This window comes from Eleginops maclovinus, chromosome 10 (assembly GCF_036324505.1).
Source record: "Eleginops maclovinus isolate JMC-PN-2008 ecotype Puerto Natales chromosome 10, JC_Emac_rtc_rv5, whole genome shotgun sequence".
Classification (NCBI taxonomy): Eukaryota; Metazoa; Chordata; class Actinopteri; order Perciformes; family Eleginopidae; genus Eleginops; species Eleginops maclovinus.
The window spans coordinates 16,429,590-16,444,119 of NC_086358.1; the positions used below are offsets into that span (position 1 = coordinate 16,429,590).

At 38.5% G+C, this 14,530-nt stretch overlaps 2 protein-coding genes across 2 annotated transcripts; both read left to right on the plus strand.

Annotated features, from left to right (window-relative positions):
* Positions 1-381: 381 nt before the first annotated feature.
* trim16 (tripartite motif containing 16) lies at positions 382-8,144 on the plus strand. The gene is given in 7 exon segments (XM_063893147.1): positions 382-834; positions 837-1,318; positions 4,003-4,098; positions 5,292-5,525; positions 5,612-5,783; positions 6,099-6,194; positions 7,221-8,144. Coding segments are annotated over 7 exon segments (1,905 nt in total). The 5' UTR covers positions 382-620; the 3' UTR covers positions 7,832-8,144.
* Positions 8,145-9,117: 973 nt separating this feature from the next.
* Positions 9,118-13,491, plus strand: tvp23b (trans-golgi network vesicle protein 23 homolog B (S. cerevisiae)). Its single transcript, XM_063894121.1, has 7 exons — positions 9,118-9,203; positions 10,083-10,156; positions 10,674-10,818; positions 10,982-11,071; positions 11,697-11,822; positions 12,671-12,799; positions 12,887-13,491. Exons 1-7 carry the CDS (start codon positions 9,192-9,194, stop codon positions 12,911-12,913), a joined length of 603 nt encoding a protein of 200 aa, XP_063750191.1. The 5' UTR covers positions 9,118-9,191; the 3' UTR covers positions 12,914-13,491.
* The last annotated feature ends 1,039 nt before the right edge of the window (positions 13,492-14,530 follow it).

Genomic DNA, 14,530 nt, shown 5'->3' on the forward strand with positions numbered 1-14,530 from the left:
AATCGCAACTTCAGCAAAGAACTCACCCACTGTGACAGGCTGGTCACTTGATGGCAGCAGCTGCTCTGGTGTTTGCTATGTGATCCAGCTGATTCACTCACTATTTGCATGCTCCCTGGAATTCCACTTGAACTTTGGAGCAGCAGAAATGCTCAAATGAAGTTAGAGAGGAAGCAGGCTGGCAGACAAAAGGCTGCTGCAGTGATCTCCTCAGTTTTATCATGATGATTTATCACATACAAAAGACCAACAGTAAGGGTAAGATAACCAAACAAAACCTCTGGGTTTCACTTCGTGTTTGAACACAATGCATGTGGCGGAATGCAACTTTACACCTCTGTTCCTCATTTGCAGTGTTGGCTCCACCCTGCTGCTTCTTATTACTCTGGGGAATGGGAGGGCAGTGTGTTTGTGTGGGGCTGCATCACTGGTTGCGTGTGAAGGGGCGGAGAGCTTTTAGACTGAAACTCTGGGATTTGACTGCCGCTCACATCCTCTAGGTGTGGCCTACAAGACTCTTCAGTGTGATCCAGGAACTGCCAGCTGAAAAAAGTGACTGAGCCAGTTCTCTCCAGTGACTATAAGAGAGAGGAAGGCTGACAGAGAGACACTCTGAAGACATGGCAGACACAGCAGCTGTAGAAGCAGCTCCCATCCCCAAACAGCAGTGTGCTGTCTGCTCAGGTGCACTGAGCGGAGACAAGACAGCAGCCTGCGCTCACTCTGTTTGCGGCTCCTGTTTGGGGGACAAAAAGAAAGGATGTGCTGAGTGTCTGCAGAGCTCAGACAAGCCTAAACCTGAACCCAAACAGAACGGAACAGAGGTTGAAACGCCGAGATCAAGATCAAAGAGGAGCAGGACCCTAAAGCAGCGGGAGAGATCAAAATCCAAGAAGTGCTGAAGGAGTCTGAAGACCCTAAAAAGCCTGAAGAAGAGAAGAAAGAGGGGCCACCGCAGACAAATGGAGCAAAAGAAGTGGTAAAAGAAGAAGAATTGAAGGAGGAACCTCTGGGCCCCGATGATGTGGTGTGTGACTCCTGTATCGAGAGTCCCTGCAGGGCCCTCAAGTCCTGCCTCACCTGCCTGGTGTCCTACTGTGAGGCCCACCTCCGGCCTCACCTGGAGAACCCGAAGTTTCATAACCACCGGCTGGTGGAGCCGCTCAGGGACATCGAGAGGAGGACCTGCGAAAGCCACAAGTGGCCCCTGGAGCTTTTCTGCTTTGCCGACTCCTGCTGCGTGTGTCAGGACTGTGTGACGGAGGAGCATAGGGGCCACAAAACCATCCCTGTGGTGGAGGCTCGGAGTCAAATAGAGGCGAGTGATTCTTTTTTCAGATTTATAATATTTTATTAGAATTACCAAAAACAGCATTAGGAAATAAGTCCATTGGTGTATTATACAACTATATTTTTGAGTAGTTAGTTTATTAACTAAATTTTTAAAAAGCAACCATTGTACTCATCGCAGGTCACAAATTCATTTTCTAGTCAGAAATATTCCTTATGAAAGATTTTTGTGACCTCTAATGGCGTGTGCAATATTTCACTTGACAAAAAAACTCAGAAATCAGGAATAGTTAAAAAAAAATGTACATGAACGTTTGATTATTTCTATTTATAAATAATTTATCAAGCAATATGTCAAATATTTACTGGCTACAAGTTGCTTTTCTCTGTCTCATATTCTCATATTTTCACCCTTATTGCTTGTTTTATATAAATAGTCCCAACTTTATTCATCATTGTTTGTCTAAAACAGGCAATTTGAAGACACTTTAAATGTTGAAATTGTATACATGGCTGAAAATCCTTGTTGGGCAGCAGTTTTGAACAAAACAACATATTCTCATATTACAGCATCTCTACAGTGTGGTTTGTTATCTAAAACCTCAATCTGTGCTTTTATTTGTTAGTGATTTTTCATTGTGTGGCAAAGGCTGAGTCCATTACAGTTCGAGCACTTGAGGGCTAAAATATTTTTAATTGAGCCATAAAATCTACAAAAAGTGTCATTACTTTAAGTGCTGCTTTCCTATAATAAAAAAGAGATATGTGTCTAATTGAGAGGATTTGAGATGTAACCAGCACCAGTGTTGATGGGAATAGTCTGTATCTTCAAAATACATCTCACATGTCCAATCATTATATATAATCTCTTTAAACCCTTAATATCCACTGTAGAGGTCATCATATTCTATGCCAGCCTCTTGTGATTAACAAGATAATTTGGCTTTCTGGAAATTCTATTTAGCCCCTCTGACGCAGTAACAAAGCTCCAGCTAGAGTGTCATTTGTCTGTCTCTCTGACAGCTCATGACCCTCAGGTTAAATCACTCTCATCCAGATTCCTGCAGGGATCTGTAGCTTCTAGCCTACACCTGTTATTTACAGTGAGCGTTGTTGCACAATCCTCAATGTGCTTCATCAAAGCTGTACATCAAACAGTGATGGGTGGCTCACCGAAGCTGCTTGAGAATGAAGGTTAAAATACCATGGATGCTACTCAAACACTTTAAGTTCATGAGCTGAATAAATAATCTTTCACTGTGTATAAATAGAAAAGTCCAAAAGGTTCTAATAGAGAACATCAAGTGGAATTTTGAATGCTCTCAATCACTTCCCTTTCAAAAAAGATGTATTCCAACCTGGCAACCTGAAGACAATAGCGTGGGTTAAATGGCTTCCTGTTCGGGTCATGTTCTACATTTTCACTCCAGAAATAGAACTCACGACATGTCTCACACCTCGGTTTTCTGCTTCTCTCTATAAATTCAGGGGCAGAAACCTGACACCAATGTATGCCTCTTGTGTGTTAGCATGTTTGTTAGCATTACATTGGAACCAAAAGAAGTTAGCATCAGTTTTAGTCAAAGATAAATATGCAATATTTTGAGAACTTAGAGGGTTTTAAACAGAATTTACCTCTAGAATCTGTAATCCGTAGATCCAAAACAAGTTTCCTTTCGCTGTAGGTCAGAAAATGTTTGTTGCTCAAACTGTGACAGTATTTCCTATCCAGGTAGCCAGAAATCACGCATTCCTTTGTGTTATTTGGGAACAACGAATAAATAACATCTTGTTTTTTAAACATTTAAAAAATGTTAGTTTTGCTTTGGCCTGAGTTTGGTGGATAAATGAATCTAATATTGATGAAGACAATGTCAAAGCCACGTTTTTAATATCATAGACATACATATATGTACTAAAAGGGCTTCACAAAATATAAACAAGATCCAAAAAACATTACAGCAAAATGTATACTAAATTAAATATATTGAGTTTTTTGATTGAAAATAAGGTATTGAGTTTTCCAAATTGGTTAAATACATGGGAATATCATCTGCAAATAAATTGATATTAGTTTTATAAACTGTATTAACATTTGACTGTTTTCACCACTGCACTTGAATTTCCTGTTCTCTTTGTGGTCCTTGTTGCCCCTACATATGTCCCACTTAACACTCTAAATGTACCTCTAGCAGAACTAAGAGAGAAAAAGGTCCCTGTCTTGAACCTCTCTCAAAATGAAATTCCTCAGACGATACATTTTAGCTTTAGGGTAGTAGATGTATATTAAAATTTTTTTTAAAAGTTAAGGTAATAAAGACATAGACTCCGTTTCGCTTAGTCAGAAGTAAGGGATTTGTAGATTCCTCCTCAGGGTCTAACCTTTTTGGAGAGAATTATTTCAGCAGCTTCAGCTCCAGCGATGTCTGGACCTGCCCAAGGAATTTGGACTTGAATCTTGTACAACAAGTCCATGCTTTGAAAGCTACAAATGTCAGTGCAGAATACAATGTCTGAACACCCCCAAACCCCTAGAGAAGAGGACGCTCTGAAACAAAACCGTTTCTCTGAAGAAACAACCTAAATGTTTACATCTTCCAAATATATTTAGTTTGCGTCTGCCAGGATCTGACATATTTTCAGCATGACAGCATGTTGTGGTTTCTGTGAAGACTGGAAATGCTGAATTCTTTCCTCTCCTCATGTTCACAGAAAGAACTAAAGGTGAAGCAGACGGAGATGGTGAAGACTGTGACCGCAGCAGAAAACGCCATCAACAAACTCCAACTCAACACAGTGACTATCGAGGTAAACAAACACACCATATGAGTAATGAGAAATGAGCTCACTGTGTGTGACATGGATGTCACAATAATTCTCTGAAAAGCAGATATTTTTGGCTTGAGAAGCCACCCGAGTGTAAGCCCCGAGGAATTAGAGCCATCCCAAAAGGAGAAGTTGCCCTGAGGTGTGGGAGGGAATGCACGTTTTAATGTTTTTCATGTGGTTGGGAGGCAACCAAGCATTCCCTCACTGAGCATGTTATGCCAGATAATCATGTGACTTCATGCACTCCCTACCTGTTACCTGTTGAGTGTTAGATATGAATCACTTCGTCTCTTGGAATGTAAATGATCCTCAGTCCACACAATGTGACCTCTGTATGAAGTCTTTACATCTTTGAATGTGATAATGGATGACAAACTTGTTTTTAGTAGTAAGAGTATTTCTGCCATATATTTTCTACTGTGGGGAAATATGAGTAATATAAATATAATGTTTATATTACAGAATAGCAGTAAAAACTATTGATAAAGTGGGCTCAAACAAACAGAATGTTAATTAAAGAGGCCCTATTGTACTTTTGGGGGGTTTTCCCTTTCCCGAGTGTGTTACTTTATATAGGATTTTGTGCATGTAAATGGTCTGCAAAGGCCTGAAACGCCTCCATTGGACTCCTTTGTTTACTTCTGTAACATAGTGACATCACTCGCACTTCTTTTGGCCAGCGCTCTAACCCATTGTACATGATAGGCTAGGGGGAGGGAAAGTTTGTATGCATCAAGGTATTTTCAAAGCAAATGTGTATTTTAATGTTTGCAATCAAACTGGAGTTATCGACAATTAAATTAAAGGGTTGTATCAATATTTTTCATTAAAGGAAAATCTAGTAAAAAGATAGCAATTTTAATTTATGAAGTGGCAGGTCATCTGCTTTCTTTGCTGATTGGGAATGTGCGTGTATGGCTCTGGATTCTTCTTCTTTTTTATGATAATGTAAGATCCCATATTTCCATTTTATTTGTATGTTTAAAGAATTGAAAAATATATTTTTGTCTTCTTTTTTTCAATCAAGGAAGGCCTAGATAGAGTTATGTGGTTATTTGGTTTTCTTTCACTGTGAATTAAACATGAAAGCATAATAAAAGATTTTCTTGGGACAGGGACATTTTGTTATCGGATTGTGCAAAATCAATAAGTTGATTATGACTGTCCCACAGAATTCAGTGACAGAGGTGCGGGCGGTGATCGAGAGCCAGTTTGAAGAGCTGCAGGCCGTGATGGAAAGGGCGAAGCGGGAGGTGACGGAGATCCTGGAGGCCGAGGAGAAGCAGGCTTTGAGGCAGGCCGATGGCATCAGGGTTCACCTAGAGCAGAGGTGCACGGAGCTGAAGAAGACGCAAGCGCAGGTGGAGAAACTCTCCAAGAACAAAAATGATGTGGACTTCTTACAGGTAAGGATCAAGGCCAAGACAAGGACAAAGTGAAACCAAAGGCATAAATCCTTTCATTACTGAATGTTGCTGTGTTCGTTTGACAGGAGTATTCAGAGTGGAAGAAAGAGGCCACTGATAACTCTTTGCCTGGCGTCTCCATCGGCCTGATGGACCGCCTGAACTCCTTCAGCAGTGTCATCGTTGAGTCCACGCACAAGCTGTGTGCCATGCTGGTGTCTTCATACATAGAGAAAATGAAAGAGACCTGCAAGAACGGTAGGAAAAACTAGGAGAATAGATACTGGGTGAACTCAAACACTGTGACTTAATAATAGATCTATGACAGTTGTTTCGCTGTCTGGACGTGTTCACACTTGTAAAGGATTTTCAGCCTGTGTGTCACAGCGTTATCACACACATATGCTAACCAAACACCTGTGGGCTATAAGACACACTGAGTTATGTGTGTCGCTTACAGAAGCCGACAGACAGCTCATACTTGTTTACCTTTGATGCATTTTTGTGCCAGCTGATGACAAAGCTAATAAATCTAACTTGAGTTAAACTGAAATCAACTTTCTCTCATTGCAGACAAAATGGGAATCAAGACAACAGTTCATGAAATCCTTGCAGCCAAACAGAACATGACTATACCCGATCCAGTGACACACAGTGACTTCCTCAAGTGTAAGTGGTTTCTGTTATTAAATATGAACCATCTGGCTGAGATCATTGCAGTCATTGTTGCAGTGAGGAATTCAGAAAATCTGAGATAATGAGTCCCAATTCCCTGACATCCCGCTACCCTTAAATCAAATAAAGATTAAGATGAGAAGAAAAGTAACATGTTGAATTGTATCGGAAAGCGATAATCAAGAACATCATTGTTGAAACTAATCACATTTAAAGAGGATATGAGCAGACTGGGCTCTGGTTTCAGACAGAAGGTGAAAAGAGGTGCTGCAGCACAGGCAGTATGAGGAAAATAAAGAGCTTTTTTAACATGAAAGCATGGAGGCAAAAAATACAAACATGAACCTGGGGAGATGTGCCCCCACTACACATTATTTTTACATTGGGCCCGTCCTTGTAAATCAAATGGCCACCCACAGATGTATGTCTACCACCGGGTCTACATATGAACCTAAAAATAGGCGTAATAGGGCTCCTTTAAAGGTCCCCCTATAATACACCTTTTCAGGTTTATTGGAGCGATTTTTGGATACTACTAGAATTTTTTTTGTCAGCCAAAATGTAAGTAAAAGTAGTTGCTCTTCAGAAAAATGTCCCCTTTTGCCTAATATACTGTAACATATGACATTATTAAGAGAAGGAGCTTAAACTAGTTTGTATACACTAAGTCCAGTGGTTCCCAACATTAGGGTCAGGCCCCCCCAGAGGGTTACGAAATAAATGTGCAAGGGCTGTGACATGATTAATGGCAGAGAAATGTAGGAAAAGCAAAGTTATGATTCTCACAGTTTTGTTTATATTTTTGGAATATGAAATAACTTCCCTGTTTGGGCCTCTAAAACATATGTTTTTGTACAAAGTCACAAGCCAAAGTTGTGACTGCAATAAAAATGGAAACAAACAAAAGCAACACTTTATAGGATATGACCTCAGGGACCTCAGTGGTATTTACACTCCTAACTAGTCTTACATAACTCTTACAACACAGTTGAAAATAACATGTACACAATCCTCTTCCAGATTCCGCCAATGTGAGCTTCGACGCAGAGACCGCCCACAATTTCCTGCGGCTGACGGAAGAAAACAGGAAGGTGACGAACACCACGCCCTGGCAGCACCCTTACCCCGATGTACCTGAGAGGTTTGAGAACTGGCGCCAAGTTCTGGCGACAGAGAGCTTCTATCTGGGACGACACTACTTTGAGGTGGACATTAGCGGCGAGGGCACGCACGTGGGTTTGACCTACAAGAGCATCGACCGCAAGGGCAACGAGAGCAATGGCTGCATCACGGGAAACAACTTTTCCTGGTGTCTTCACTGGAACGGACGCACCTTCTCCGCCTGGCACAGCGACGTGGAAACCCCTCTCAATGTGAAGAAGTTTAACCGTATCGGGGTTTACGTGGACTACTCAAGAGGCCTCCTGGCTTTCTATGGTGTGGATGACGACATGACGCTCATACATAATTACCAGGCAGAGTTCCTGGAGCCTATTTACCCAGCTTTCTGGTTGTCCAAGAAGGAGAACATCGTCGCCTTGGTGGCACCAGGGGAGCCATTACGGCTTAAAAGCCCCTCTCCTCCCACCTCACCAGCAAACGGTGCTATTGTTCCAAAAACAGCGGCATAGCATTAATTAGAAGTCAGTTCTTTCTGGATTATTTATGTCACCATTCAACCTTTTTAGAGTAAATAATGTTTTATCCCAACAATAGACTTTTTTCCTAACCCAAAGAAAAAATATGGACAGTCTTCCCATGTTAAATCTGTTTACAGCAACCTATTGTTTGGATAAATTGTGAATATCTATCATGTTTTCTTGGGCTCAACTCATATTTATTCTACACTCCGTAGGGGACTTCGGTTACTTTTGTCTTACTGTGAATTCAGGTGTTCAAAGTTGTTCTATGTTTCCTGTATGCAAATAAAAAAGTGCTGCTTCATTTGCTTTTGTGTCTGTTTTTGTTTCCCACGTATTACATAATTTGTGGGATGATTTTAAACTCTATTATAATGGATTACTTTGGAAATTCTGTAAACGATGAATGGAAAATCTGCAACACAAACAACTAATTTGACTTGACGTACAGGGAAGTATTTGGGCTCTTCTATCAAAAACGAGTAACTGAGAGATGTTGTTTTCGTAATCACATATGGTAAGGTTCAATTTCCTGTCTAAGTGCAAGTGGTATGATATAGAGTTCAGTATGCCATAAGTACTGTATGTGCTGTGTAAAAAAATAATGTGGAAACATGAATTTCTCCCTCACTCAGTTTTTTCATACTACAAAACAACACTGAAATCATGTCCAGATGTTTTTCCATATAGTTTGATTTTGTGAAACTCTACAACAGTTCATCCAGCCTTATGAAATCCATGCATTAGAAGTTACAGAACTCGGTATCGTATTGTATTGTATAACAAAAGTTTCCAAGAAGCGTTATAACATTTCTTAATGTTTTGAAACGGATTTGAGGGATATTTTAAACGTTTTAAAGCAAATATGATTGACCTATTTTAAAGACTTGTCATTTGATAATATTTCACAAGCTCCCATTTTTTTCTGTTCAGTTTTAAAATACACTGTCTTTCACAATTATCTCATTTCTTTGTATTGTGTACTTTTATTGTCAATTTTGCATTTGTTGATTGTTGTATTATTATTATTATGTTTATTCTTATTTAGAAGTATTTATTTTTATGCGATAACATGTTGTGAGTAGAAATAAAGGTAGTATAACTATAACCTACATAATTACAAATTAATTATAAACAATATGAATATACCAGTAATTAGATGCATCAAATATAGTCACACAATGTAAACACTCAAATTAAATGTATTTTCAGACAACTAAAATGAAATTGTTATGACTATCTTATCAGAGCAATAGACGTGGCACGCGTTGGTCACCTGACGTCTTTGTAACGTGACGTAATCTCCAACTGAGCATGTAACCAGGAAGAGCCTGCTACTGCAAATCTCAACATGCTAAGAGAAGTAAGTGACATGTTTTTAATGTTAATCTTTTATCTCCTAGATATAATATGTCAACCAGCTAACATAACCTCATCTTATACAACCAAGGACAGTAAATGAGTTCGTAAACAGGTAATATTTCCCGACTGAGGGGAATATCTGTCGTGCTAAATAGTTAGCTTGCATGCTAGCTATTATAGCTATTTACATTTCTACAGCTAACGTTAACTTGGCTTCCCCTTTCCAAAAAACACAAAAAGATTAAGTGATCTTCTTATAAACATTTCGGGTTGTTTACACGCCTTCAAACGTAGAAGCTTATAGCCAGCCAACTTTAGCAAACAGTTTGTAAGGGGCTCAGTTTTGGCTTACGTTAGCTTACGTTAGCTACGTTGTCCCGTCATTATAATCATGATGCATTAACATACACCTGCGACAACACTGCTGCTGAGAAACCTGACTTTGACTTGTTGTTTGTTTATTAGCCCTGTTTATTTTAGCGATCGAATATCTTTAATATGTGGATTTAGTTTGAGGAGTGGACTGTGCTCAACCAGAATTATGCTTACAAACTCGTACAATTCTTTGCTAAGTATTTCCTTTTACATAGTTGTATTATTTTTCTGTTTCTATTATATTCTTTACTCAAGCAGTACTATTCCTGTGTTACTCTCATGCTGATGTGTGTATTGTGTGCACCCCACTTTCAACACCTGTTCCTGATTATAAAGTCTTGTAGTAACTATAATTAAATGCTCTGGATTTAACTAAACATGCAGTTATTTCATACTTCCTATAACGCATGTCTAGTGTGAATGGAAACAAAGATGACGCTTCAGTTGAGATATTTCTGAGTACTGAGTCTCTGTGGGTTTATCCTCTTCCTTATTGATCCCTCAGGATAATGATGAAGACGTGTCTCTGTTTGACGCGGAGGAAGATGCAGGGAAAAGGTCAAAGAAGACAAATATTAAGTAAGTTTTAGTAAGTAAGTGCTTGCTTATCACTAAAACCAAATATACTGGTTGCAACTTCTCAGATGAACGGGTGAGATTGTTTTATTATATAATAGCAGTAGTATAATAATGCCACAATGTCAACAAACGTAATTACAAGTGAAAGTCCTGCATTCAAAACCAAATTGCAATATGAAACGTAACTATATACAAAATGATCCACTATAGACAAAGAAGGTATAATATTTCCCCTTGAGATCTAGTGAGGTAAAATCTAGAAGAAGATAAAAATGCACCTCAAGTTTGTACTAAAGCAATCTAATTTTGTAATTTGACTTGGTTACATTGCAGCACTGTAGGATGGTAAACTGATTATATTTCACATTGGACTGTGTGAAATTAACTTTGGCTACTTTCTGGACTTTATTTGCACCAACCATCAAAAAAAAAGAAGGTTTTATACGTTAATAATCAAATACTAATAACTTGCATCCAAGTCACATTGCTTTAATTGTGTTGACAATCTGTTTTTTAGGCATCCACTGGCCTGCTTCTTCCACCTCTTCTTCAGAGTCGGTGCCATCATCGTGTACCTGCTCTGTGAGATCTTCAGCAGCACATTCATCGCATGCATGGTCACAATAATCCTCCTGCTCTCATGTGACTTCTGGACAGTAAAGGTGTGTCTTGTCACTTCTTTACACAATACATTTTAGTCATTGTAGTACTCTGTTTGTCGATAACAGGAATTATTTCCTCAATGCTGTTAATTTAAAACCCACAAATATAATGTTTAAAACATTTCCAAGCTTGGAATAAATAAAGTACTTCTTATCTTAACAGAACATCTCTGGGAGGTTGCTGGTGGGTCTGAGGTGGTGGAACCAGGTGGACGATGATGGACGCAGCCACTGGGTGTTCGAGTCTAGGAAGGTAAGACGCTGCTTAGCTTGTGCTGTGTTGCTTTGAGATGTGTCTGAATATGACCGCTTACATGTGCTATTTTGAGGTTGCAAGTGCATCCCAATGCAAAATATGAAATTTATAATGGTCAGTAAGTTCAGTTGTCACACTCAACAACCACCATCTTCACTACATAACGGAAGTTGTGTAGAAGTGTTTATTTTTTACATATTTGAATGCAAGTATAAATGTAGTAGTGATGAAAAGGAGCCATTGTTAATTTTATTGGGTTAATGAGCATTCTGTAATGATTTGCTACAACAAACAATATTGTTGCTAGCTAGTTAGCCAGCTTACAGCAGCAATGGTCACTTAAGGTGAGGTCACAGCAGCGGTGTGTGTGATTGAAACAAAACTACATGGCTGAAATTCACACACTGCACAAGTGTTAACAGTGTGTGACAGCATACTAAGTGTATCTTAATTGAGAAACAGCTGTTTCAGTAGTGGTTCTGTCACACATGGGACTTTAACCCCTCATGATACTGACCTCTTTTACTCTATGGAGTTGATATATGTGGTCTTGTTTTCTTGTCAACAATCTGTAGACTATTTGCAGATGTCCTAACTGTGAGAATATCCTGTTTTTCTTCAGGGGACCGTGAAGCAACAAGCGTCAGATTCTGAGTCCCGCATCTTCTGGATTGGTCTGATCGTTTGTCCCGTCCTCTGGGTCATCTTTGCTTTCAGCACCCTCTTTTCCTTCAAGATTAAATGGGTGGTAAGTTCTTAACTTTTAAAAGATAAATATGTAATATTCTTTTCTGAACTAATTCCATAAAAAGTGCTCACACGATTATACCGCACATTGAACAGTTTAAAGTTGATTTAAATATATATCAGATATTTTTCCCAAAACACTCCAGGGCTTAAAGGACATCACTTCCAGTAAACAAAAAACAATAAGGGCACCCCACATCTGTGTTTGAACCAAATAATATCTGTGATTGCACAGCAAACCAAACTGTTAGCATGTGAGCACTACAGTTTGTCACTGGTAGGCTACCAACAAGGCTATCCTCACTTCATTTGAACACTGATCAGCAGCTTGGATTACCAACAGTTAAATGTCCTACTGTTAATAGAGAGTAACGACAGACACTCGCCCATTTCATAAAAACAATGGAATGGATATTTGGGGATATTTTTGGTAGCAAACACATTTTTCTTTTGTTGCCTTGCGTGGTTTCCCTAGAGCCGGCCACTCCTTTAAATACATAGAAAACTGCTTTTGTTTGGGACTATTTTCAGTGACGAACCAATCCACATTTGAGTCCCTGCAAACTATTTGTAGCAGCAGGGTGGTGTGTGATTAAGTCAAAATAAACTACAGTGTATTTAAATGAGAATGAAGTCAACAGCGTGGCACATTTATGTGTTTTTTTAGTAGTTTTCCTGACAACAATGGCACAGAGGAAGCAGATATATGGGGCTTTGGAACACACACATAAAGTGTTAGTAAATTCATAATGGTTGGTTTTGGTCTTATTGTGGGATTTATTCTTAATGAGTAAAACAAATTTTGGCTAGTGCTCTCAAATCAAACTCTGACTGTCCTCTTCCACACAGCCGGTGGTGATCATGGGTGTGGTGCTACAAGGAGCCAACCTCTATGGCTATGTGAAGTGTAAAGTGGGAGGCAAGACAAGCCTGAAGAACATGGCTACAAATTATTTTGGACGACAGTTTCTCAAACAGGTGACTTAAAGTTTGAGTAATATACTGTGAAGTCACATTATTTGTTGTTTTTCATATTCTCATGTGTGTCATGTTTATCATCCACAGGCGCTGTCTAAGGAAGAGGAATCGTAGGGGGCCGCACTGCGATTTTAACATGTTTGCATTATTCTTAATGCTATGCTATCAAATATTTTACCAAGTGGATCAGTAGAAAGACATGTTTTTGCAATATGAACTGATAATAACCATATTTCGTGTTCTTTTTCTTACTGATGTACTGTGTGACTCAACTAGTCCCCATATGGAGTTTTCTTTGTTTTCCACAGAGGTGTGGCAGCTGCTTCCAATAACTGGAGCCCAGCAATAATTCCTCGCCGACTTTAACTGATACTTGAGCGCAAGTGCATGAGTAAAAAAAAAAAAAGGGCGTAATGACTTAAAATGTTAAGTTGACTAGTTTGATGTGTCATGTAGTCTCTCAACTCTCTATCTAATTTAGTTTAATTGATTTAGTTTGTTTTCTTTATTTTATCTTTATAAAACTAAAAATGTGGTTTCTGGCGAGCCATTGTACAAACATTTTTGTTTGTATAATAGGCAAGGTTGTAAAGTAACAGTGTTAAGTATTCCAGGAGTTTGTAAATATGTATTTAAAGAAACTATGTGGAACACATTCTTATGTGCAAATACATTTGTAACATTTTTCCGAACAGCGTGTTTGTTTTTATTTCTGGTAATAGTTGTTATTCACTGTGCAACTTGTGAGAAGGAATTAGTTAACATGTCAGGGAAATTAACTAGTTAAACTCAGAGTGAAATAAGACCATAGGAAGAAAAAATGACATGAGATTTCGTTCATTTCATTTTTTGTCTAGCTCCAGCAGTTTTTATTTCAAATGTGCTTTTTTCCATAGTGCATTTTTATTTTAAATATAATTTTCTAAAATAATAGTTTTGATTCCCAATGCCACTTTAAACTCACAAAATCTTTGTTTTCAATCAAGATAACCCGGTCAGAACAGGTTTTGTGATTTTCTGTCACTTTAATCTGCGGGGGAACATTTTGAAATAATATTATAAACTAAACTGTTCCTTGAAATATAAAAGGGCTCTAATAAACCATTTTATTGTAAAAATAAGATTGAAGAACAAACATTTCACAAAATTGAGTTGAAAAAAATATTGGATTATTTCACAGTTAGTTATACCAGTATAGTTACCATTGGAAAACAGTGGGTGTAGTACAGCGACTACCACAGGTTTGTTTGGGTGCTGTTGTCCTATATCGTAAGAGTGTTTTTTTTACGGTAGAAAGACCTTGCAGTATTTCACAAATACTATGCAGATGAAGGTATCTATTATTAATGAGATTATTATATTAGCTAACATTTATATGGAATCAGCTTGTTTCCAAACACTCCCAAGATGACCAGACGGATGCGGAAGAGCAGCCTCGCCTTGAGTCCCAAATACCCATCAGGTTTACATGTATACCGGAAGTAAGAAAATCTTATTTTCAAAATAAAGACGATTAATATTTCATCCAGTAACTCTAATATGCATTTTATTGAGAGGTAGGCTACATATTTGAACGTATGTCACACACCAAATCAAATGTGACTTAAAGATCTCGAATCTTTAGTAACCAGATACCTTTCTTTGGATGACACTAATTTGGATCTAAATTCAGTTGAAACTGTTCATTTTAGTATCACGTTTGTTGACATGTCTTAAAGAAAGAGCTTTACT

What these genes read in the sequence shown, in the direction of transcription:
- tvp23b (XM_063894121.1), top strand. An exon ending in GGGTGTTCGAGTCTAGGAAG is followed by an intron (nt 11,072 to 11,696) that starts GTAAGACGCTGC and finishes GTTTTTCTTCAG; the next exon opens with GGGACCGTGAAGCAACAAGC. An exon ending in CCTTCAAGATTAAATGGGTG is followed by an intron (nt 11,823 to 12,670) that starts GTAAGTTCTTAA and finishes TCTTCCACACAG; the next exon opens with CCGGTGGTGATCATGGGTGT.